Here is a 25,811-nt window from a genome sequence, read left to right as displayed (position 1 = left end):
GTCGCAACTCGCACTTTGAAAAACCCTGCTCGACACCATGAGCTCTTATTTTGTGTCGTAACGGTTGATGCGCCACCTTGTCAACTGCCTTTTGGAAATCCAAGTACACCAGATCCACAGGTTTCCTTTTCACCATGTTGCTTTTTATTTCCTCAAAGAGCTCTAATAAATTAGTTAAACGTAATTTCCCTTCTCAAAACCATATTGACTCTGCCTGATTGTATTGAGATTTTATAATAGGTTACAGAAATTTGCCTATGACAGATGTTAAGCTAACCACCTGGAGTTTCTTGCTTTCTGTCTCCCTCCTTTCTTGAATAGAGGAATCGCATTTGCTATTTTCCAGAATCAATGGAATCCTGAAAAACTATCAATACATCTATTATCTCAGTAGCTGCTTGTTTTAAGGTCTTAGGATCAAGTTCATCAGGACTTGGGGACGTGTCACCTTTTAGTTCTAATAATTTTCTCAGTACCCTTTCCCGGTGAATGTAAATGTTTTCAGTTCCTCCCACCCTTTCATCTCCCAATTTACAATTATTTCTGGGATATTATTTGCTTCCTCTACAATTTAAAAAAAAATAAATTTAGAATGCCCAATTAATGGGCAAAACCCATGCAAACACGGTGAGAATGTGCAAAACTCCACACGGACAGTGACCCAGAGCCAGGATCGAACCTGGGACCTCGGCGCCATGAGACAGCAGTGCTACTCACTGTGCCACCATGCTGCCCTTGCATCCTCTACAAGGAGGACAGATGCAAAATATCTGTTAAATTCATCTGCCTTTCCTTCTTTTCCATTATTAATTCTTATTCTCACGCTGTACAGGACAAATGATCATTATAATTACTCTTTTTCTTTTTAAATACCTTTGGAAACTTACTTTTGTTTTTTATATTTCTAGTCAGCTTTCCCTCGTAATCTAATTTCTCCTTCTTTATACTTTTAGTCATTCTTTGCTGTTCTTTATAATCTGTCAAATCTTCTGGCCTGCCACTCATCCTTGCAGAATTACACTTTTTCTTTAAATTTGATACTATCTTTAACTTCTTTAGTTTGTGACACTGGAATATATTCTTTGAGTATTCTGAAATATCTCCATAAATATCTGCCACTGCATCTTTACCAACCGGGGGCCGTTTTAGCTCACTTGGCTAGACAGCTGGTTCGTGATGCAGAGTAAGACAAGCAGCATGGGTTCCGATCTTGCTGAGGTTATTCATGAAGGCCCGCCTTCTTAATCTTGCCCCTCGCCTGAGGTGTTCTGACCTCAGGTTAAATCACCGCCAGTCAGCTCTCCCCCTCAAATGGGAAAGCAGCCTATGGTCAACTGTGACTATGGTGACTTTACCTTACCTGTCCCTTACTGACCTATCCCTAACTTAATTTCCAAGTTAAATTTGGCCAGCTACGTCTTCATGCATTCATAATCACCCTCTTTTTTGGGTTTAAAATACTTGTCTTACATTTAGGCGGTGCTACAAAGGGTCGTCTTTACAATGAGATCAAATAATCCGGTCTCAAAAGCAAAATACTGCAAATGCTGGAAATAAACCATCTTTCATCAGAACCAATGGGTGAGAAGGATTTAGTTTGAGATCAGTAATTTTTAATAAAAGATCATCAACCTGAAACTTTAACTCTGTTTCTCTGCACTGATGCTGACTGACCTGAGTTTTTCCAGCATTTTTTGTTCTTAATAAAGTTTATAATATATATGTCCATAAATCTCTCCTGAGGCCTGGCTCACCCCATCACTGAAAAGTCCTCAAGTCCCAAATTAGTCACAATCGCTGGTCCACCAGTTCCTGCTTTCCTTTACCATCAGTCACAGAGACTCAGCTATTTCAGTAATATTCTCCAGAACTATTTAAAACTCTTTGTCTTTCCACCTCTCTAGACTTATAAAAACCTTATTTCAGTCCACCTTTTGCACCAAATTTTACTGACCCCCTCCCAATCTCCTTTCATAACTCAGTATTTTTTCTCTAATTTACTTCCCTGAGAAGGGCCTCCTTCAAACAATTTGTTAACCAGTAAATGGCATCATAATTAAACGAGTATTAACTTAGGGAACATTGTTCACTGCAGAATTTCACAGGTTAGTTAAAGAATAATTGACCTTGCTTGGGTAATGAGAGTTTGACATAGAATATTGGCGAAGCACGACATTTCAGCAAGCAACCGCAAATTTTTATACATAAAACATTTACTGTGAAGGCAGAGAGCCAACTTACCCTTCCCTGTGTTTAAAGTGCTTAAAAGCCAAGTTCAGAACTTCATGTACTAAAGCATCTGGCACTGGATGAAGAGGAATCTGTAAAGCAATCAACACATCAGCATTGTTATTGAAATGCATGTTTCTAAACTGCGGGTAATCCAGGCAGCATGTTTTTCTGTTACACGGATTTGGTGAAAATGTACTTGCTTCATCCCCTACAAACATAACTTCTCAGCTTCAATGAGTTCAAGACTATGCAACAAAAAAAAAAAACACCTACTCCTCCCCAATCCCTCATATTTGCTATAAAAAAAGGTAATAGTATTAATTTCTTCCCACCTCTTCTGAACACCAGAATTTTAGACCTGTCTACTTCAAATGTAGACAGAAGTAAAAGGCACTTTTATTCTTTGTTCATGGTATGTGGGCATCGTTAGATGGAGCAGCATTATTGCTCATTCCTAATTGCCCTCGAGGAAGTGGTGGTGAACTGCCTTCTTGAACCGCTGCAGTACATGTGATGCAGGTACATCCACAGTACTGTTAGAGAGGGAGTTCCAGGAATTGGGCTCAGTGACAGTGAAGTAATTGTAGTTATATTTCAAAGTCAGCATAGCGAGTGGTTTGGAGGACAACTTTCAGGTGATGGTTTTCCCATGCATCCGCTGCCCTCGACCTTCTAGATGGTAGAGATTGAGAGTTTGGAAGGTACTGTTTAAGAAGACTGGGGAGTTTGTGCAATGCATTGCAGGTGGTACGCACTGCTGCCACTGTGCGTCAGTGAAGGAAGGAGGGAATGTTTGTGGATGGGTGTCAACCAAGCGGGCTGCTTTGCCCTGGATGCTGGAAAGCTTCTTCAGAGTTGTTGGAATGTACATATTCAGGCAAGTGGAGAATATTCCATCATATTCCTGACTTGTGCTCTGTAGGCGGTGGACAGGCTTTGGGGAATCAGGAGGTAAGTTATTTACCGCAGGATCCTGCCTGTAAAAGTATTGTATTACTTTTGCGCTTAATCAGTATGTATTGTACACATATTTTGAAAATAAATGAGACACTGATACACTAAAAACACAACTGGAAAACATGACAGCTTACAAGCTGTTTTGCAATGTGGCAAAGTCCTCCCATTAAGTTGACAAGGTTGGTTATCATCGTGTTCATTGATATTATTTTCAAAATTTTGGCCATTATTAAAAAATAATTTGGATGAAAAATTAAAATATCCATAATCATTCCTTGGGTTGGTGTATAATTTTTCTAAAACAAAAAGGGAGGGAGGGCAGCACGGTGGCACCATGAGTTAGCCCTGCAGCCTCTTGGCGCCGAGGTCCCAGGTTCGATCCCGGCTCTGGGTCACTGTCCGTGTGGAGTTGGCACATTCTCCCCATGTTTGCGTGGGTTTCGCCCCCACAACCCAAAAATGTGCAGGATAGGTGGATTGGCTACACTAAATTGCCCTTAATTGGAAAAATGAATTGGGTACTCTAAATTTATTTTAAAAAGAGAAAACAAAAAGTGAGGTACAACTTTTATGATGAATACTACGGGTCTTATAGAATTTACAGTGCAGAAGGCTATTCAGTCCAGAGTCTGCACGGGCACTTGGAAAGAGCACCTTACCCAAGCCCATGTCTCCACCCTATCCCCATAACCCAGTAACCCCACCCCTCCCCCCCTTTTTGGACACTAAGGGCAATTTAGCTTGGCCAATACAGCTAACCTGCACATCTTTGGACTGTGGGAGGGAGCCGGAGCACCCGGAGGAAACCCACGCAGACATGGGGAGAACGTGCAGACTCTGCACAGACAGTGACCCAAGCCAGGAATCGAACCTGGGACCCTGGAGCTGTGAAGCAACTGTGTTACTGTGCTGCCCATGTGCTTCCAGTAAGGAAGCAACAACTTTAATTTACGTAATACCTTCATCGTGGAAGAAGAACAACCTAAAATGCTTCATAGAAAAATTGATACCAAGTGAAAAATATTCGAAGGATTGACTAAAATATTATTCAGGGTTTTATGAAGGGTCTTAAAGGAGGGAGGGAGATGTAAAGAGGTTTAGGAAGCAAGTCCAGATGATTTAGAGTTGGGGACCAAGGGCAATGTGTCCAAGTTTGCAGATGACATTAAGATGAGTGGTAAAGCGAAAAGTGCAGAGGATACTGGAAGTCTGCAGAGGGATTTGGATAGGTTAAGTGAATGGGCTAGGGTCTGGCAAATGGAATACAATGTTGACAAATGTGAGGTCATCCATTTTGGTAGGAATAACAGCAAACGGGATTATTATTTAAACAATAAAATATTAAAGCATGCTGATGTGCAGAGAGACCTTGGTGTGCTAGTGCATGAGTCACAGAAAGTTGGTTTACAGGTGCAACAGGTGATTAAGAAGGCAAATGGAATGTTGTCCTTCATTGCTAGAGGGATGGAGTTTAAGACTAGGGAGGTTATGCTGCAATTGTATAAGGTGTTAGTGAGGCCTCACCTGGAGTATTGTGTTCAGTTTTGGTCTCCTTACTTGAGAAAGGACGTACTGGCACTCGAGGGTGTGCAGAGCAGATTCACTAGGTTAATCCCAGAGCTGAAGGGGTTGGATTATGAGGAGAGGTTGAGTAGACTGGGACTGTTCTCGTTGGAATTTAGAAGGATGAGGGGGGATCTTATAGAAACATTTAAAATTATGAAGGGAATAGATAGGATAGATGCGGGCAGGTTGTTTCCACTGGCGGGTGACAGCAGAACTAGGGGACATAGCCTCAAAATAAGGGGAAGTAGATTTAGGACTGAGTTTAGGAGGAACTTCTTCACCCAAAGGGTTGTGAATCTATGGAATTCCTTGCCCAGTGAAGCAGTTGAGGCTCCTTCATTAAATGTTTTTAAGGTAAAGATAGATAGTTTTTTGAAGAATAAAGGGATTAAGGGTTATGGTATTCGGGCCAGAAAGTGGAGCTGATTCCACAAAAGATCAGCCATGATCTCATTGAATGGCGGAGCAGGCTTGAGGGGCCAGATGGCCTACTGCTGCTCCTAGTTCTTATGTTCTTAAGACCAGGGCAGCCAAAGACTGGTGGGTTATTTAGTGTGGGATAAGATAGAGCCAGCTGAGTTTTGGATGACTTGAAGTTTATGAAGGGTAATGACAAGCCACCAAGGAAACATTGTCATCTTCAGACTGAGTTACTCTAAAGGCGAAGTTAACAGTTTTGGCAGTAAACAGCCCTAGGTAGGGACAAAGGCCGGCTTTGTTCCAGAGTAGGCTGTCGTTGAGGTGGGCCCCTTAATGTTAAACTCAATCAAATACTGCCTTGGTGTCAGGAAAGGAAGAATTATATTCACATAGTGATTTTCATGACCACCAAATACTTCAAAACAATGTATAGCCAATTATGTACTTTTGAAGTATAGTCACTGTTGTTATGTTGTCAAGGGCAATTTATGGAGAGGCAGTGGGATAGTGGTATTGTCACTAGATGAGTAATCCAGAGACCCATGGAAATATTCTGAGGGCCAGAGTTCAAATCCCACCGCAGCAAAAATCTGGGAATAAAAGTTTAATGATGAAACAACTGTCAAGCTCATCTGGTTCACTAATGCCGGGATGGTAATCTGCCATCCTTTCCTGGTCCAGTCTACACATAACTCCAGATGTGGTTGACGCTTTAATGACCTCTGAAATGGCCTCACAAGCCACTCAATTAAAGGGCAATTAGGGCTGGCAATAAATACTAGCCCAGGGTCCATCAATGGATAAAAAAAAAACCTCTCACATCAACTCGATGATTCAATTTTTGTGTCGATACTTGGGCTGCAGCTGGAGCCTAGTGATCTTGCAGAATGTAAATTGGGACTTAGCCATTGATCATTAAGTGGCACTATGGCACCATTAACAAATTCTTCCATCACTTTGCCAATGATTGAACGTCAGTTGACAGCACATTAATTGAACTAAACATGCCTGGTCAATTTTTTATATAGATGTAGTGGAACAGTTTAGCTAGAAGTGTAGCTAGTTTTGTAGCACAGGTATTCAGTACTACTGTGAAGAATGCAGGTTTTTGAATATATTGGATTATAAACATAGAAAAGTACAGCACAGAACAGGCCCTTCGGCCCTCGATGTTGTGCCGAGCATTGTCCGAAACCAAGATCAAGCTATCCCACTCCCTGTCATTCTGGTGTGCTCCATGTGCCTATCCAATAACCGCTTGAAAGTTCCTAAAGTGTCCGACTCCACTATCACAGCAGGCAGTCCATTCCACACCCTAACCACTTTCTGAGTAAAGAACCTACCTCGGATATCCCTCCTATATCTCTTTAAGGGTTAAAAGCCTGGGGTTAGATTGTGTTAGACTGCAGTAGTCGTTTTTTTGAAAGAATCTTGCATTGCAACACCAGAAAGCTTTTAGGAGCCAGAGATGAAATTGACCAGAGTAAAAGCCTTGGCTAAAACACTGTTGTTTGACTAGGGGGAGTCCCTGGGGAGTTAATGTGTTTTCAGGGGAGATGATGTCATTGCTGGGTGGAGCTACGGCATTCAGATATTTTGAGAAGGACTTGGAATTGAGTACTGATCTGGTTGACACTGAGTCCACAAGTAAGATCTTTTGATCTCATTGTAGGATAATTAAAAAAGATTAATAGTATTGAAAGCAGTGCAGAATTTACTGAGGACAAGAAGAGAGCTGAAACAAACCATTTGAAACAGCCAGAGCTGCAGTAGTTCCAACAGGAGTCAAATCTGATCTGGAAAGCATGTATTACTCTGTGCCAATGGGATGTACGATGGATTGAGCGCCGTATGTTTTTTTCTTTCTTGTCGTTTAATTGTCAACATCGGACTATTTCAAGCTGCATCGGGGGATGAGACAGGGATGCCCCCTCTCCCCACTGCTGTTCGCGTTGGCCATAGAGCCGCTGGCAATTGTGCTAAAAGCCTCAAGGGGCTGATTTTGGGGGGGGGGGGGGGGGGGGGGGGGGCAGTAGACACAAGAGTCTCGCTTTACGCAGACTACCTACTCCTATATGTTTCGGAACCACTAGAGGGGATGGAAGAAATTATGAAGATTCTGGGGGAATTTGCCAGTTTTCGGGTTATAAACTAAATATGGGGAAAAGTGAGATGTTTGCGATCCAGGCAAGGGGGCAGGAGAGGTGATTGGGGGAGCTGCCGTTTTGGGCGGGAGAGGGAAACTTTCGATCCCGAGGCATTCAGGTGGCATGGGAATGGGAACAACTACACAAGTTAAATTTGGTCCGATTAGTAGACCAAATGAAGGTCGATTTCCGAAGGTGGGATGCGCTTCCATTGTCACTACCTGGGAGGGTGCAGACAGTGAAAATGACGGTCCTCCCGAAATTCCTGTTTGTGTTTCAGTCTCCCATCTTTATTCCACGGTCCTTCTTTAAACGGGTCAGTAAGGTGATCACTGACTTTGTCTGGGTGGGTAAGACCCGCGAGTAAAAAAGGGGATGCTTGAGCGAAGCCTGGGGCCTGGGGTCGGGGGGGGGGGGGGGTGCTGCTGCCTGACGCTGCCGAACTTTAGTAATTATTATTGGCCGGCGAATACAGCCAAGATCAGAAAGTGGGTGGTGGGGGGAGGATCGGTATGGGAGCGTGTGGAAGCAGCATCATGCAAGGGCACCAGTTTGGGGGCGCTGCTGTCCTCTGCCGTTCCCGCCGGCGCAGCACTCCACCAGCCCCGTGCTGGCGGCGGCCCAGAGTCTCGGGGCAATGGAGGAGGCATGATGTGGGAGCGGAGGGAGCATCGGTGTGGTCTCCAATCTGTAATAATCACCTGTTTCCCCAGGAAGGCTGGATGGCGGGTTCTGGAGATGGCAGAGAGCAGGGATTGAGAGGATGGGAGATATGTTTATGGAGGGCAGCTTTTCTATCCTGTAAAAGCTGGAGGAGAAATTTGGATTGGCGAGGGGAAATTAGTTTAGGTATCTGCAGTGCGGGAGTTCCTACACAGGCAGGTCTCAACCCTCCCGCTCCTACCACCAAGGGGGATACAGGACAGGGTAGTTTCCAGAGTGTGGGTGGGAGAAGGGAGGGTTTCTGACATTTACAAGGAACTCATGGGGTCAGAGGAGACGCAGACCGAGGAGTTGAAACGCAAGTGGGAGGTGGAGCTGGGAGAAGAGATAGAGGATGGTCTATGGGCGGTCACGTTGAGTAGAGTCAACGGGTCCACAACATGTGCCAGGCTCAGCCTGATACAATTGAAGGTCATTCACCGGGCACACATGACAGTGGCCCGGATGAGCAGGTTCTTTGGGGTAGAAGATAGGTGCGCAAGGTGCGCGGGAGGGTCAGCGAACCATGTCCATATGTTCTGGGCATGCCCGAAGGTTAGGGGATTCTGGCAGGGGTTTTCGGGTGTCATGTCCAAGGTGTTAAAAAGGATGGCACCGAGTCCAGAGGTGGCGATTTTCGGAGTGTCGGAAGACCCAGGAAACAAGGAAGAGAAAGAAGCAGACGTTCTAGCCTTTGCTTCCACAGTAGCTCAGAGACAGATACTATTAGCTTGGAGGGACTCAAAGCCCCCGAAGACGGAGACCTGGCTATCGGACATGGCTAGCTTTCTCTGTTTGGAGAAAATCAAGTTCGCCTTGAGAGGGTCAATGTCAGGGTTCGTCTGGAGGTGACAGCCATTCGTTGACTTCTTTGGGGAAAATTAACCTTCAGCTTAGTTTAGAGTAGGGTGTTAGTAAAGGTGGGACCTGTAAGTGAGGAAGACTGCTTTTGCACTATGTTTATATTTTCATGTACATTGTTTATTTTGTTGTTGTAAAACCATAAATACGTCAATAAAATGTTTATTTAAAAAAGGGGTATTATATTTGCTGTATTTTGTAATATTGTTGAATGGGTAATTGTAAACTATTTTCAGGTGTGATGTTAAAATGTTTAATATTGTGTTAATAATAAAGTTTTGTTTTAAAATACCAAATGTATATTTATTTGTGCAATCACTCCTGGAGCGAAGCATTCTTTCCCCAGTCTTACAAAATAAAATATTGGAGCTTTGGGCCAGTATTCTAGCCAATGTTGGGGTCTGGTCTGAGATAGTAATACTACAGGCGAGATTTAGTCAGGACTCATAACCTTTACTATATCTGTCATGGTACAGTTAGTAGCACTCCTGCTCAGTCCCAGTCCAGAGACAACCTTGGCTGACTTCGCAGTGCAAAATTGAGTGAGTGCTGCAGCGTAGGAGGTGCCAGGTGAGATACTAAACAGAGGCCTTGTCTGCCCTCTCAGGTGGATGCAAGAGATTCCATGATACTATTTTGAAGATCAGGGGAATCTGATTGTAACTGGCCCGGAGTCTGAGCGAGGGGCCCCGATCGCGGGCCTGGCCACGTGGGGGCACCCCCCGGGGTCCGACCCCCCCCAGGACCCCGGGGGCCCGCTCGCACCGCCAAACCCACCGCCACAGAGGTGGTTCAAACCTTGACGGCGGGAGAGGCCTCCCAGTGGCAGGACTTCGGCCCATAGTGGGCCGGAGAATCGCCGCAGGGGCCTCGCCGATTGGAATGGCGTGATTCCCGCCGCCGCCACTTCCCGGGTGGCGGAGAATCTTTGCCACGGCGGGGGCCGGATTTGCGGTGGCCCCAGGCGATTCTCCGACCCTGCTGGGGGTCGGAGAATTTCGCCCCTGATGTGATTGTCCAATGTTTTCTGTTTTTGTTTCAGACTCTAGCATCCGCAGAAATTTGTTTTTATCCAAAAACAGTGTTAGTTTCCACATGTACAGTAACTACATAGTCTCATGATCACCTGCCTCAGTCTCCAATGTCTAGATTGTCAGACTATTTGTCTGACATTCAGTTCTGGATGAGCAGAAATTACTTCCAACTAAATTATTGGGAACATGGAAGTAGGTGTCTTCGGTCTCCACCACAAAACACATTCATTAGCCACTGATTTGATATCTCCCTCTGGCGAATGTCTGAGGCTGAACAATGTTCAGGGGCGTTTAGCACAGGGCTAAATCGTTGGCTTTGAAAGCAGGCCAAGCAAGACGGTTCAATTCCCGTAACAGCCTCCCCGAACAGGCGCCAGAATGTGGCGACTAGGGGCTTTTCACAGTAACTTCATTTGAAGCCTACTTGTGACAATAAGCGATTTTATTTTTTTAAATTTATTTTATGTTGGCATCATATTTATCCCTGAACGAGCTGCCGACTACTTGGCCATGCCATTACCAAGACTGCTATTTCTACCTCCATGACATCATCAACTCTACCTTGCTCAACTGATGCTGAACCCCTCTTTCATGCCTTTGTTATCTCTGGATTTGAATATTCCAGAAATCTAGTTGGTGAAGGATCATCTTGGAACTAACTTTTAGTCAGGCTTCCATTTATTTTGAGGGAAACATTATAAACGTTCACTTCCTAACTCAACTATCCTACAGTTAGTAACTATTCCACCGCTAAACTTCGTCATCTCAATTTCCCCACATGCTCCAAAAGGTTACCCCTGAAGATCTGCCCCAATATCTGCTTATGTGGATTGGTGCCAAATATTGTTCAATAAAGGTCCAGTGAACTAACTTCTGACATTTTATGATGTTAAAGCCACTATGTAAATAACAAGTTGCTGTTATTACTCCATTATTTAAGAGATCACTTAGCTTCATCCAAAGCAAGCTGCCATCTCCATTTAGCATGCATTAGTGCTATATTTCATTGCACCAGGTTAACATCTCATTCTCAGGCATGTCAGTTGTTGACCCATGGTTGCTCATCAGTCTTGATGAAACAGGAGCAGTGAAGGATGTGCTGGCAACTGAGGTCGAAGCGCATGGAATTGAGGGTAAGTTACTGGCATGGCTGGGAATTGAGTAACAGAAAGTAGGGATTTCTTAGAATTTACAGTGCAGAAGGTGGCCATTTAGCCCATCGAGTCTGCACTGGTCCACACTTCCAACCCATCCCCGCAATGCAGCAACTCCTTTTGGACACTAAAGGCAATTTATGGCCAATCCACCTAACCAGCACATCTTTGGACTATGAGAGGAAACTGGAGCACCCAGAGGAAACCCACGCAGACACGGGGAGACAACAACAAAGAACAAAGAAAAGTACAGCACAGGAACAGGCCCTTTGGCCCTCCAAGCCTGCGCCGACCACGCTGTCTGTCTAAACGAAAATCTTCTGCACTTCCGGGGTCCGTATCCCTCCATTCCCATCCTATTCATGTATTTGTCAAGATGCTCCTTAAATGTCACTGTCGTCCCTGCTTCCACCATCTCCTCCGGCAGCGTGTTCCAGGCACCTACTACCCTCTATGTAAAAATGTGCAGACTCCACACAGACAGTGACTCAAGCCAGGAATCGAACCTGGGACCCTGGAGTTGTGAAGCAACTATGATAACCACTGTCCTACCGTGCTGCCCAGATAATGGGTAGGTACTCAAATTAGCAGGATGCGACTAGTGGTATCCCACAGGGATCTGAGTTAGGGCCTCAATTTTTCACATTATTAATTAACAATGGGCAGTACAGTGGTTAGCCCTGCTACCTCACGGCGCCAAGATCCCAGGTTCGATCCCGGCTCTGGATCACTGTCCGTGTGGAGTTTGCACATTATCCACATGTTTGCATGGGTTTCGCCCTCACAACCCAAAGGTGTGCAGGGTAGGTCAATAGGCCACGCTAAATTGCCCCTTAGTTGGAGAAAATGAATATGGCACTCTAATTTTTTTTTTAATTATGAAGTAACGATTTGGATAATGGCATAGAAAGCTATATATCTAAATTTGCTAATCACAAAAAGTTGGGTGGCATTCTAGACGGTGTGGATGACAGCATAAAATTGCAAAGGGATATTGATAGACGAGGTGAATGGGTAAAACTGTGGCAGATAGATTTCAATGTAAGCAAGTGTGAGGCTATCCATTTGAACCAAAAAATAATAGATCAGGGTACTTTCTAGATGGTATGAAGCTAAATTCAGTGGATTTCCAAAGAGACCTGGGGGTTCAGATGCATAGATCTTCAAAATGCCACAAACAAGTGCAGAAAGTAGTCAAGAAGGCCAATGGCATGCTGGTCTGTATATCTAGAGGACTGGAGTATAAGGACATAGAAGTTATGCAGCAACTTTACAATCCATGGTTAGATCCCACTTGGGAGTGCTGTGAGCAGATCTGGGCACCATACCTCGGGAAGAATATTTTGGCCTTGAAGGGAGTGCAACATAAGTTTACAAGAATGACATTTGGACTTCAGGGGTTATGTTATGAGGAGTGACAATTAAGTTAGGCCTGCTCGAGGGGCTGAACTGCCTACTCCTGTTCCCATGTTCCTATACTGGATTGTGATTTAACAGATTGTGGTGGAAAAAGTTATGCTGTTGGTGCAGAGCCTGCTGGATGCCCAGTTCTAAGGTGTTAGATTTATTCTTAATCTATTTGATTCAGCATGGTGGCAATGAGCGTTTTGGACTTGACAAAACAAAGATAAATGCCAAACCAGTTGGAACAATCAAGCTGAAAGATCAAGAATTTTACTGTGTACAAGCACAGTGGTTAGCACTGCTGCTTCACGGCACCGGGGTCCCAAGATCGATTCCCAGCTTGGGTCATTGTGCGGAGTCTGCGCGTTCTCCCTGTGTCTGCGTGGGTTTCCTCCGAGTGCTCCGGTTTCCTCCCACAAGTCCTGAAAGACGTGCTGTTAGGTGAATTGGACATTCTGAATTCTCCTTCCGTGTACCCGAACAGGAGCCGGAATGTGGCGACGAGGGGATTTTCACAGGAACTTCATTGCTGTGTTAATGTAAGCCTCTTTGTGACAATAATAACAAAGATTATTAAAGAGAGGTGGAGGTGAAAGAATGAAGGAATGATTGAACAGATCGACAGATGCAGAACTATTGTGGCAAACAAAAGGTCAATGATTAAGGCAGTTGAAAATTTAAAAGTGCAATTACGAATGAGTTGGGGGAAGATTTTTCCCCCAGGGTGGAAAATCAAGGAATTGGAGTTAGAAGGAAGATGGAGCTGTGGAAGGTTAGAGTTGTCATTAAGTGATTGAAGATTTGTATTTAAATCATTCATGGGATCTGGTTTGACTGACAAAGCTCGTAATTGTATCTTTTCCCCATTTGTCTACGAGAAGGATTGAGCAACTTTTTTGAATACTACTAAGTGGTTTGCTAAACCCCCATTTTTCCTTTATCTAGAATTCCATATAGGTAAGAACTGTCTGCACGCTTTGACACGATTAATCATTCCATCTTCCTCCAACTCCCCTATCCTGTCGTTCAGTTCCATGGGACTTCACTCTGGTTACATCTTTATCTATCTAATGACCCAGAGAATCATCTGCAATGGATTTTTTTTCCTCTTCCGCAACGCCATCTTTGTTGTCCCTCAAAGGTCTTCCTTTTGTTCCCCGTTTCTCATCTACATGCTGCCTCTTGGCAACATCATCCAAAAACACAACAGTTTTCACAAGTATGTTGACAATAGCCAATTCTACCTCACCACAACCTGTCAACCCGTCCACGGTCTCTAAATTGTGAGACGGTTTATACAACATCCAGTCCTGGATGAGCAGAAATTTTCTTCAATTAAATATTCAAAAAACCAAAGTTTCAGTCCTCACCACCAACTCCGTTTTCCAATCATCGCTCGCAATTGGCTTCTGACTTCATTGTAGCCTTGAGCTTTGCATGGACAACAGTTGAACAGAGGCAAGGTGATACGGACTGCCTGCGACATCAAGGCAGCATTTCACAGGGTGTGGCATCAAAGGCCCAAGGAAAAGCTGGTCAATGGTAATATGGGGAACTGCTTTTAGTCAAACCTAGCAAAAAGGAAGTTGGCTGTGGTTATTGAGGCAAAGTAAGGGCAGCACGGTGGTGCAGTGGTTAGCATTGCTGCCTCACGGGGCCGAGGTCCCAGGGTCGATCCTGGCTCTGGGTCACTGTTCGTGTGGAGTTTGCACATTCTCCCTGTGTTTGTGTGGGTTTCGCCCCCACAACCCAAAGATGCGCAGGGTAGGTGGACTGGCCACGCTAAATTGCCCCTTAATTGGAAAAAATGAATTGCATTTTTAAAAATTGAGGCAAAGTAATCTAGATCCAAGGACATCACTGCAGGTGTGCTTCACGGTAATGTCCTAGGTCCAACCATCTCAGCTGCTTCATCAATGATCTTCCCCCCATCATAAGGTCAGGAGTGGCGATATTCGCTGATAATTGTTGCAGGTTCAGCACCACTCGCGATGCCACAGATACTGAAGCAGTCAATGCCCATGTGCAGCGAGACCTGGACAAGAGTCAGTTTTGGACTGATAAGTGACCAGTAACATTCACACCACACAATGCCATGCAACTGTCATCCCCAAGAGAGAGAGAATCTAACCATCTTCCTTTCACATTCAATGGCATTACCATCACTGAATTTCCCCAATATCAACATTCTAGGGGTACCATTGACCAGAAATTGAACAGGATGAGCCAAATAAGAGCAGGATAGAAACTGGGAATTCTGAAGCAAATAACTCACTTTCTAACTCCTCACCTATAAGGCACAATTCAGGACTGTGATGGAATGATCTCCCTCCACTTTCCTGGTGAGTGCTGCTTCAAGAATGCTCAAGAAGCTCAACAGCATCCATGACATAGCAGCCTGCTTGATCAGCATTGGATTCTGCCACTCAAAACATTATTTCCTTCCACCACCGCTGTACTGTGGCGGATTCAGATAAGATACTTCAATGCTTTGTCTAACCAGGAGTTCAATCCAGGTTGTTGCACTGCAGCACCTCGCCAAGGCACCTCCCAAACCCATAATCTCGACCTCATAAAAGGACATGGGCAGCAGACAAATGGGAACACCAGCACCTACAAGTTTCCCTCCAAGCCACACACCACAGTGTTGGAACCATTCTGTCGTTCCTTCAATGTTGTACGGTCAAAATCCTGGAAATTCCTTCCCAATATCACTGAATGTATCTGCAGAAGATGGGCTGTAGCGGTTCAAGAAAGGAGCCCACCACCATTTTCTCAAGGGCAATTATGGATAGGCAACAAATATTGGCACCTTAAAACAGAAATTTTCAGGTAAAGCAGGTAGCCATATGGCCCACCATAAATGTACTAATCAAGAAAAGGTTACAGCACCTAATCACACTTTCCATCTCCTGTTCCATAGCCCTGTAGGTTACTTCAAGTACATATCTAAGTATTTTCTAAATACAATGAAGGATTTCAGTCCTCCCTCACTTTCAGGCAATGAGCTCCAGGTCACCACCACCCGCTTGGTAAAAGGAATACAAATGGTGATCAGAAACAGCAAGATTCAGGCGACTGCACAAGTTTACTATTCTGCTGATTTAGAAAGAAAAAAAGAGTTGAGGTGATGTAATGTGTCAAGATACAGCTTTCTCCCTCAGCAACCTGGATTGAACTCCTGGTTAGACAAAGGATTGAATTATCTTATCTGAATTTAGTTTGAGAAATCTTAATCCATCTGCTTGTTGAAATAGGCCCACAGAACAAAGCTGTGTCCAACTTAAATTAAGTTACTAATCTTACTTAGTAGTCAAAGGATGGGTGATGTGAAAAAAATATATAATTATTGCTTATTCGTAAACATTCTTTTGAAATTGGGCTCGAGACACATTTTGGAAACAGAGTTTGGCTAGCATAACCCTGCATTTATAGGACCTGGGAAAGCTGCACATTGATACTGGTTGTGTAAATCAAAAGGTTTTTTATTAAGCAAACACAAAATTCACAAAAGATCATGCCACAAAAGGTGAAAAATATAAAATTCAAACAAATGGATAATATGAAGAGATATTAAGAAAAGTATTGAACAAATATAGGAGGGGTGCTCATTAGATAGCCAGAAACTAAGAGTAAGAAATTGAATCTGATATTGGAAAAGTTTGATTTTGATAGGCATTAAATATAACATTGTTTGAAATAACCTCAATTTCAGAATCGATCCAACAAAATATGAATATTTCCAAGCCAATTCACAAATCAATGATAAATGAATTTGAGCAAAAATAACCTTTTTCGTCTATAATTCACTTCTTTAGGTAGACTGTAGCTCTTATATAACTAATTTATGCTTCAGAATCAGACAACCAGAAGCTAAGTATCTGCAAGATGATGGTGAACAGATTGTATAAACTAGATGATAGCAAAAATTAAATTCATTAAAGCTAAAATACTGAAAGTAAAATATAATTGCGTGATACAAATGTCAAACACGCAATGATAAACTTACAAAATATAAGGTGCTGCCAAAGGATTACTAAATAAACTGCTTCTTAATTCCTTTGGATTCTGTAGCCGTGGAAGCTTTTAAAAATAACGTTTATCCAGAATTATGCTATTATTCATGGCTAATATTAACAAGTCACTTATTTAAACACCATCATCTTCCTTCTCTGCCATCCACTGTTTTTATATAGATCAGATTGTGCTCTTGGTTGTTGTCACAACGGGCACTTTTTACATGGGCATGTCATTAGTCTGAATGACCTTCTGGGGTGGAGGTGGGGGTGAGGCCAGGAGCGTAAACACTTAATAATCCATAACAAATACCAGCATATGCAGAACAAATTAGCTTACCTGTTTTAAAACTTCTATTAAAACTAAACAGAAAATGAAATCTATAGCTAAGTCTCTTCTCTCAAGCAGATAATCTCTATCACGATGTTGTTCATCCCTGAAAAAAAGAGAAAAACAAATGAGTAAAATATCATATCAACAATTGCTTATTTTTCACGATTCTGCTTTAGAAAAGTTGAAAATACTGCCCTTGCATTTGGTGTGTTTCATGTTTCTGTACATGGGTTGACTAAATCATTTTCAGTTATTTAAATTTAATAATTATTGGAAAGTGGACTATGGTTAGAAGCAATTGCAGAGGAGATTTCCAGAAAAACTTTGACATCTTGGCAAGTATACTCCAAGGTTAGTGGCAAGTGCAGTCATTCCCCTACTGAAGGGGGAAAAAAATTGCAAGGCCCCAGTGAGAGTGCTGCTGAATAATTAAATTGCTCTTGTTGAGTTGGCATGGACTTGATGACTGAATGGCCGCCTTGTGCTGTAACCATTCTATAATTCCTCCTCCAACCTGGTTTCTTTATGTACCCACCCCTAGAAAAAGCATCTGTCCCAATTCACTTACAACTGTATTTTCAAAACCCCAGATGTCTAACTTTTGATTCTACACTCAGCACAACATTGCTGTAGCTTCTCATGTGCTCAATCACACCTTCACCTCCATCTTTGATGCCATAGTCCCTAGTAAACCATTATTCTTTCTCACAGTGGCCATTCCAGCAGCATAACCTTCAATTCAACTTTCTTAAGACCAAGGGACCCAGTCCTGAATGGATTCAGAAGACATCTGGTTTAACCATTCACCACCAGTTCTGGCTGGGCGATATATAGCACTATTGGATCCTCTGCTTTATGCCAAAAGTGCTCACTATTCCAGGACCATCTTTGGATGCAAAAATAACACACAGCTTATTTTCCCCACTGCAAATCATCCTCTTGAACCCCTCTCCTGTCTCCTCCAACTTCACCAACAAAGGGTAGCAAGGTGGCATATTGGTGGTCACTGGTGCATCACAGCGCCAGGGACCTGGGTTCAATTCATGCCTTAGGTGACTGTCTATGTGGAATTTGCATGTTCTCCCCATGTCTGCGTAGGTTTCCTCCGGGTGCTTCAGTTTCCTCCCACAGTCCAAAGATGGGCAGGTTAGGTGGATTGGCCATGCTAAATTGCCCCTTATTGTCCAAGGATGTGCAGGTTAGGCAGGGTTACGTGGATAAGGCAGGGGAGTGGGCCTAGGTAGAGTGATATTTTGGAGGATCAGTCCACTCGATGGGCCAAATGGCCTCCTCTGCACTGTACGGATTCTATGGAAGTGGGAGGGGTTATGGATTTCTTTATCACTCAAATTGAGACCATTTGATTAGCTGCCTTTGCCACTTTTCTCCCTTCTCTGAGACCTCTAAGGTTCCCCTCTCTGCCATAGCTTGTAATTCAAATCATTCCATAGTTCCTTTAGTATTTTGCTTCATGTCCTCTCCGGAGACCCAGTTCAATCTTGTATTCATTGATAACCACCAAACTTCCCTTCTTGACTCTCAGGTTTGTTTATATTAATGCTTTAGTTTCAGGTAATGTCCCTCTCCCCTTTAAATGGCAAACCTCCCTCCAAAAGCCAACCTCCAAAATCACCGTTTTTGCAAATGATAGTCCAATCTGCAACCTTCCTTTCCTCTTCAAAGTCCATGATTGCGTTGGCACCTCGAAAACCTATGCCCATTTTCCCAAGATCACCAAGATCAAACCTGTTCAATCATGATTCTATCCCTGACGCAGTGCTCTCATCAAAGTCAAAGATTACATCCTATGCGACTGTGGCAGAGGGTAAACTTCAAAAAGCAAAGTACTGTACACACCCCTGTCAGCATCAACGGGGCCGAGGTGGAGATGGTTAGCAGTTTCAAATTCCTACGGGTACACATCTCCAAAAATCTGTCCTGTTCCACCCACGTCGACGCTACCATCAAGAAAGCACAACAGTGCCTATAGTTCCTCAGGAAACGAAGGAAATTTGGCATGCCAACATTAACTCTTCCCAACTTTTACTGATGCACCATAGAAAGCATCCTATCTGGCTGCATCACAGCCTGGTATGGCAACTGCTCGGCCCAGGACCGCAAGATACTGAAGGGAGTCGTGAACACAGCCCAGTCCATCACACAAACCTGCCTCCCATCCATTGACTCCATCTACACTTCCCACAGCCTGGGAAAGCGGGCAGCATAATCAAAGACCCCTCCTACCCGCCTTACTCACTCTTCCAACTTCTTCCATCGGGCAGGAGATACAAAAGTCTGAGCACGCACGAACAGACTCAAAAACAGCTTTTTCCCCGCTGTTACCAGACTCCTAAACAACCCTCTTATGGACTGACCTCATTAACACTATACCCCTGCATTCTTCACCCGATGCCGGTGTTATGTAGTTACATTGTGTACCTTGTGTTGCCCTATTATATATTTTCTTTTCTTTCCTTTTCATGTACTTAATGATCTGTTGAACTGCTCGCAGAAAAATACTTTTCACTGTAACTCATGACAATAAACAAGATCCAAATCCAACTACTCTTTCTCACCCTGTCTTCAGCCTTTGATACAGCTGACCACACCATCCTCCTTCGTCGCTTTCCACTGTGGTCCAGCTGATAGAACTGCACTTACTTTGTTCCATTCTTGTTTATCTAATTGAAGCTTTGTTCAATTCCTATTTATTTAATTGTAGCCAGTGTATCATTTGTAATGGCTTCCCTATATCCTCACACTATTACCTCTGCCTTGATGTCAGATTTGTCCAAGATGAGCTTCCAGCTGCATATTCAGACGGTCACTGGGTCACTTGAGACCAATTACTTCCATCTCCATAACATCACCTGACCTGCATCAAGTTACTGCTGCAGAAACTGCCACGCATGCCTTATTATCGCTAGACCCGACGATTCCCATGCACACTTAGTCAGCCTCCACATTCTAACATCTGTCAAGTTGAAGTCATCAAAATCCTGATACCTGTATCCTAACTCATACCAAATCTCATTTTCCAATCACTCCTATGCTTGCTGACCTACGCCGGCTCGCAGTTAAGCAATGACTCGATTTTAAAATTCTCATCTTTGTTTTCAAATCCCCCTCTGGCCTCACTCCTCTCTATCTCAACAATATACTTCAGCTCCACGACTCTCCCAAGACATCAACACTCCAATTCAAGCCTCTTGAACATTCCAATTTTAATTCGGCCATCATGGGTGCAAATGCCTCCAGGTGCCAAGACCAAAAGCTCTGGAATTCTCTCCTGAACTCTCTTTTCTCCTTTAAACATCGCTGTCTTCCAACCTTCTGTGACTTGAGTCAACTTTTTGCTTTATAATGGTTCTACAAAGCATCTCAGGATATTTTACCACACTGAAAGCACTGTATAAATTCCAGCCACTGTTGTATTTTTTACTGTATGTTCACTCAATGATATTGCTATCTTAATCTCCCCATGTAACTTGCCAAATTTCTCAGCAGAGAGCTATTTATTTATTTTTTATTCATTTACGGGTCAGCATTTATTGCCCATTCCTAACTGCTCTCCATCTTAGAGAGATTTTGAGAGTCAAACACATTTCTATAGAACTGGAGTCACAAAGCAGGTAAGAATGGCAGATTTGCTCCCTAAAGGACATTAGGGAATCAAATGGGCTTTTACGACAATTAGCAATGGTTTCATAATCATCATTAGACTTTTAATTCCAGATTTTTATTGAATTCCAATTTCACCATGTGCCATGGAGGGATTTGAACCCAGGCCCCAAGATTTTGCCCTGGAATTCTGGATTACTATTTAGTGACAACACCACTACGCCACCACCTCCTGAGATACCTCAGAGAAACAAATCAATAAAGGTTCAATGCAATGTGGAATATAACCCATAAATGATTACATAGGAAAAGTTGTAGGTGGGAGCATTACTGAACAATTCTGTTACAATAACTGCAGATTAAATAAATAAACAGAACATTGTTGAAGTAACACTTTCCATTGAAGGTTAGATTATAAATATCCTTTGGGCAGCCAACCAATTTTGCACACTTCACCCTATGGTTACTGCATGCTTTTTGTGAAAAATATTTCCTAAGGAAAGTATTATTACCATCTGAGGGCAAACCTATAGAACAAAACTTCACCACAGAAACAATGTTTCCCATTGTCCAGTAGAAGTCTTTGCAACAAACTGTTGTTGTCTCTTCTACGATAGAAGAACTTTCAATGGTAAAATATAGGACAGACTAGCGTAGGACTAGTAATTCAGAGCTCTGCATCCAGAAACATGGGGCAGAAATTTACAGGGCGGTATTCTCCGCTCCCGGTAAAAATTGGGATGGCCGTCGTGAAATCGTCCGAGCTTCACGACGGCCTCGGGGCCCGCTCCCTGCACCTAATTCACCCCCACCCAGGAGCGGGCCCCCGTCGTTCCCAGCCACGACCTCGTCGCGCCAGAAATGATGCGGAAACGGCACTTTTCTGATGTCATCCGCGCATGCGCGGGTTGCCGGTTCCAACCCGCGCATGCGTGGATGACATCAGCGCGCAGACGGCACGAACCCGCGCATGCGCGGTGCCGTCTTTTTCCACCACCGCCCGGCAAGACGTGGTGGCTTGATCTTGCCGGGCGGCGGAGGGGAAAGAGTGCGTCTGTTTTGGACGCTGGCCCGATGATCGGTGGGTACCGATCGCGGGCCTGTCCCCTCCCAAACACAGTCGCGGTACTCCCGTCCAAATCGGGCCCCTAGATGCACCAAACAGGCATCTGACGCCCGTTTCACGAATGCAGCGACCAGGTGTGGTTGCTGCCGTGGTGAAACGGGCGTGAAGGGCTGGCCGCTCAGCCCATCGGGCTCGGAGAATCGCCGTTTGCCGTGAAAAACGGCGAGCGGTGATTTTTCCGAGCCGGGAGGGGGGGGAAAATCGCTGGGGGCGCCAGGGTGGGGCATAAAAAATGTCGGGAGGCCTTCCCACAATTCTCCCATGCCACATGGGTAGCGGAGAATTCCGCCCACAGGCTCCCGACTGCCAGGTTTGGAGGCTGGGGGGGGGGCAAGTGAAATTCCATGGGTGTCCTTCCAGCCCAAAATATTATGGTGGGGTGGCCAGTTTGCCCTCGAAATTGAGGTGGTTAAGTGGCCTTCACTTAAGTGATGCTTCCTCCCCAGCCTCAATTTTGAGGCTATTAGGTGGAGTTCAGGGCGGCGAGAAAGCCGAGCAGGTCATCTGGGACTTGGAATCTGTGAACTGCTTGTCATTCCAGTCCTGGCTACTGCTGCAATTACACAGAGCTCTCTGTGGTGGGACTTCGGCCTGAGCGAGGGGCAGAAGTACTACTTTCAGCCAATTAATGCTTCTCAAAGCATTAAACGGCTGCATGGCTGCTGTACTTGGCAGGGATGCATTCCCACTGTCTCTGGGTGGCGGGGCAGGAAAACCTGTCATTCGAAAAATCCTGCCCATGAGTTCAAATCCCCATCATGGTAGCTGGGAAACTTCAATCCTATTAATTAAATGAATTCTAGAATAAAAGCTAGTATGGTGACCATGAAACAAATAAATTGTTGTAAAATCCTATCAATTCACCAATGTCCAACTGCTGGGTCACTGTCTGTTTGGAGTCTGCACGTTCTCCCCGTGTCTGCGTGGGATTCCTCCGGGTGCTCCGGTTTCCTCCCACTGTCCAAAGACGTGCTGGTTAGGTGGATTGGCCATGCTAAATTGCCCTTAGTGTCCAAAAAGGTTAGGAGGGGTTATTGGGTTACAGGGATAGGTTGGGAGTGAGGGCTTAAGTGGGTCGGTGCAGACTCGATGGGCCAAATGGCCTTCTTCTGCATGTATGTTCTTGGCCTTTAGTGAAGGAAATCCTCAACCCAGTATGGCCTATGGGTGACTCCTGAGATGGTCTAACAACAAGCCAAGTAAACCACTCAACATGTTTTCAAGAAACATCAAAAATATTGCATCATATTCAATCAAATCCACCATTCCTCATACTCCTATTTTAGAAAATGATGGCATCGTTAGCAGAGACTAAATGGTTTCTCATAGATAGAAGGAACAAAAACACAAATTCACCGTGTTCTATTCTAAGGTACTCTTACACACCTAATTGTAATGAGATAATATAGTAATACTAAAACAGAACTGGGCCGACTGACCAATGCCAGATAGACGAGAAAACAATATATGCAGAATTAAAATGACATTCTTGGAGTTTATTTGTATTAAACATTTAGTTATATTCTTATGAAACTGTACAGTGGCACAGTGGTTCGCACTGCTGCCTCACAGCACCTGAGACCCGGGCTCAATTCCGACCTTGGGTGACTGCGTGGAGTTTGTACATTTTCCCTGTGGCTGCATGGGTTTCGTCTGGGTGCTCCAGTTTCCTCTCTCAGTCCAAAGATGTGCAAGTTAGGTTATGGAGATAGGGCGGGGGAATGGATCTAGGTAAGGTGCTCTTTCGGAGGGTCAGTACAGACTCGATGGGCTGAAAGGCCTCCTTCTGCACTTCAGGGATTCTATTGATAATCTATTGAAAAAATATTCCATGAAACTTATAACATATAGAATTCCAGAAGACCCCAGCTTGTGAAATATCAATGTAATCGGGTTGCCTTGGGGAAGAAACTCAAAACAGAAACCAAATACAATCAGGTGACAGATTTCACATCTTTCCATATTATTTCACGAGATATTTTTGAGAGGCAAAGTAAATCTGCTCGATAAGCAGAAAAACTATTTTGTGATAACAGCCAAGAAGGATGCTTGGGAAAGTTTGTTTTCCGTTCAAAAGGAAGGGTATGGAACAGACTTCAGGAACAAGGAGTGCTTGTGAAAATCGGATATTTTTAAAAATATTTTCATTCGACAAGTTATCACCATTTTCACCATACAAAAGAAAAACAGAACCCCAACAATATGAAAAAAGAAATCTCACCCAAACCCAAGAAATCCTACCAAACATCCATCCACCACTCCCCTAAACAGTCAACGTTAACCAACTCCTAAAAGTGCATGATAAACAAACCCCAACTATTGTAGAACCCCTCCTTCACCCCCCTCAGCTCGAACTTCACCTGCTCCAGGGTCAAAAATTCCATCAGGTCCCCCCGCCACCCCGAGGCACAGGGTGGAGAAATTGACCTCCAACAAGACCCACCTATAAACGATCAGTGAAGAGAAGGCCAAAACATCTGCCCCCGCACCCACCTACAACTTGGTCGGTCCGACAGCGCAAATATGGCTGCTCGGGGACCAGGCTCCACATCCGTATGGAAGACCCGCCCAGAGATTGTGCTAAATACTATCCTCCAAAACCTTTGGGCAGGATAAAAACATGGGAACATGGTTTGCGGCGCCCCTCCCTCACCACTCACAGACATCCTCCACACACTCGAACAGCTGGCTCATCCTTGATTTTGTGAGGTGCGCACGATGTACTACTTTCAGCTGTACCAGCCCCAACTTTGCCCACCAGATTAAGGCATTCACCCTCAGCAGTACCTCACATCACATTCCCTCTTGCAGCACCCCCCACGCCCCTAGCTCCTTCTCCCACTTTGCCTTAATCCCCGCCATGGACATCCTGTCCTCCAGGATCCATCCCGGTAACAACCGCCCTCTCCAGCCCACCTGCTGACAGCACCGCCTCCAGCAACAAAGAGGCCGGCGCTATCGGGATGGTCGGAAAAACCTTTCTTGCAAAGTCCTGAGCCTGCATATACCCAAACACTTCCCCCTGTTTCAACCCATACTTCTCTCCCACCTCCTCTAGGCTCGCAAATCCCCCCCCCAGGTAAAAAATCCTTAATTTCCTTGATTCCCCTCTCATCCCAAATCCGAAACCTTGCATTATTCCTCTCCAGCTCGAGCCCATCATTCTCCCTAATCGACATCCCCGCTGACCCGGCCCCCAGCGTAAACTGCTGCCTAAACTCCCTCCTCCACCACCAAACTCACCGAATACTTTCCTAGAGTCATCAAAGGCGGCGCCATTACCAGTGCCTGCAACCCCGACCCCCCCTACACGGCTCAACTCACTCTTTACCAACCGGCCCTGCCCCTTTTTACTACAGCCCCACACTTACCGCTGAATAATATTACAGCAAGTTAGGGAGGCCTAATCCCACTGCCTGTCATCTCTGCAGAACCACCCTCCTAATCCTGACTACCTCTCCCCCCCTCCCCCATCACCCACCCACACACACAAATGAATGAGGAGATCAACTTGTCCACCCCCCCGAGGAAGGCAGGCAGGGGGTTTGGGTCTTCCGAACCTGATGTAGTATTACTGGGCGGCGAATGTGGAGAAGGTATGGTCAAAGAGGTTGAGCCCCAATGGGTCAAATTGGAGGAAAGTTTGGGAAGGGGGTCAGGATTGAAGGTGCTAGCGACAGCACTGCTCCCGACGGTCCCAGGGAGATGCTCAGGGAGTCCGGTAGTAATAGCTTTGTTGAGAATTTGGAGGCAGTTTCGACAGCACTTCGCGTTGGGGGTAGGGTCAAGGGAAATGCCGATTCGGGGGAACCATTGATTTGAGCCAGGGAAGTGGGATGGAAATTTTCGGAGATGGGAGGAGAAAGGAATTAGGACACTAAAAGATTTATTTCTTGGGGGTCACTTTGCGGGATTGAAGGAGCCGGGAACGAAGTATGGGCTGGAGCAGGGGGAAATATTCAGATACACGCAGGTTCGAGACTTTGCCAGAAAGGAGATACAGAGTTTCCCAGTAGAGCTGGCTTCAACATTGCTGGAGGAGGTTCTGACGACAGGGGGACTGGAGAAGGGGGGTAGTCCGGCGGTTTACGGGGCTATTTTGGAGAAGGCTCCTCTACAAGGAATCAAGGCAAAGTGGGAGGAAGAGTTGGCAGAGGGTATGGAGGAGAGGTTCTGGTGTGAGGTGGTCCGGAGGGTGAATGCCTCCACCTCGTGTGCGAGGTTGGGGCTGATACAG

The 25,811-nt window shown here is 44.7% G+C and overlaps 1 protein-coding gene across 19 annotated transcripts in view; it reads right to left on the bottom strand.

Moving 5' to 3' along the window:
- fryl (furry homolog, like) overlaps positions 1-25,811 on the bottom strand; it is a 553,990-nt gene that overhangs the window by 281,122 nt on the left and 247,057 nt on the right. For all 19 annotated transcript variants that reach the window (XR_005459993.1, XM_038791218.1, XM_038791221.1 and 16 more), the window contains 2 exons: positions 16,834-16,930; positions 2,242-2,321 (listed from right to left, as the gene is read on the bottom strand). Coding sequence is in view for 18 of the 19 variants with exons in the window: in XM_038791218.1 (XP_038647146.1) it covers positions 2,242-2,321; positions 16,834-16,930 (177 nt within the window). In the remaining variant the exon portion in view is untranslated. The remainder of the gene's footprint in view (positions 1-2,241; positions 2,322-16,833; positions 16,931-25,811) is intronic.

Source organism: Scyliorhinus canicula, chromosome 3, assembly GCF_902713615.1.
Source record: "Scyliorhinus canicula chromosome 3, sScyCan1.1, whole genome shotgun sequence".
Lineage (NCBI taxonomy): Eukaryota > Metazoa > Chordata > Chondrichthyes > Carcharhiniformes > Scyliorhinidae > Scyliorhinus > Scyliorhinus canicula.
The sequence above is the reverse complement of the archived record's forward strand: the minus strand, read 5'-3'. Positions and strand labels throughout refer to the sequence as shown.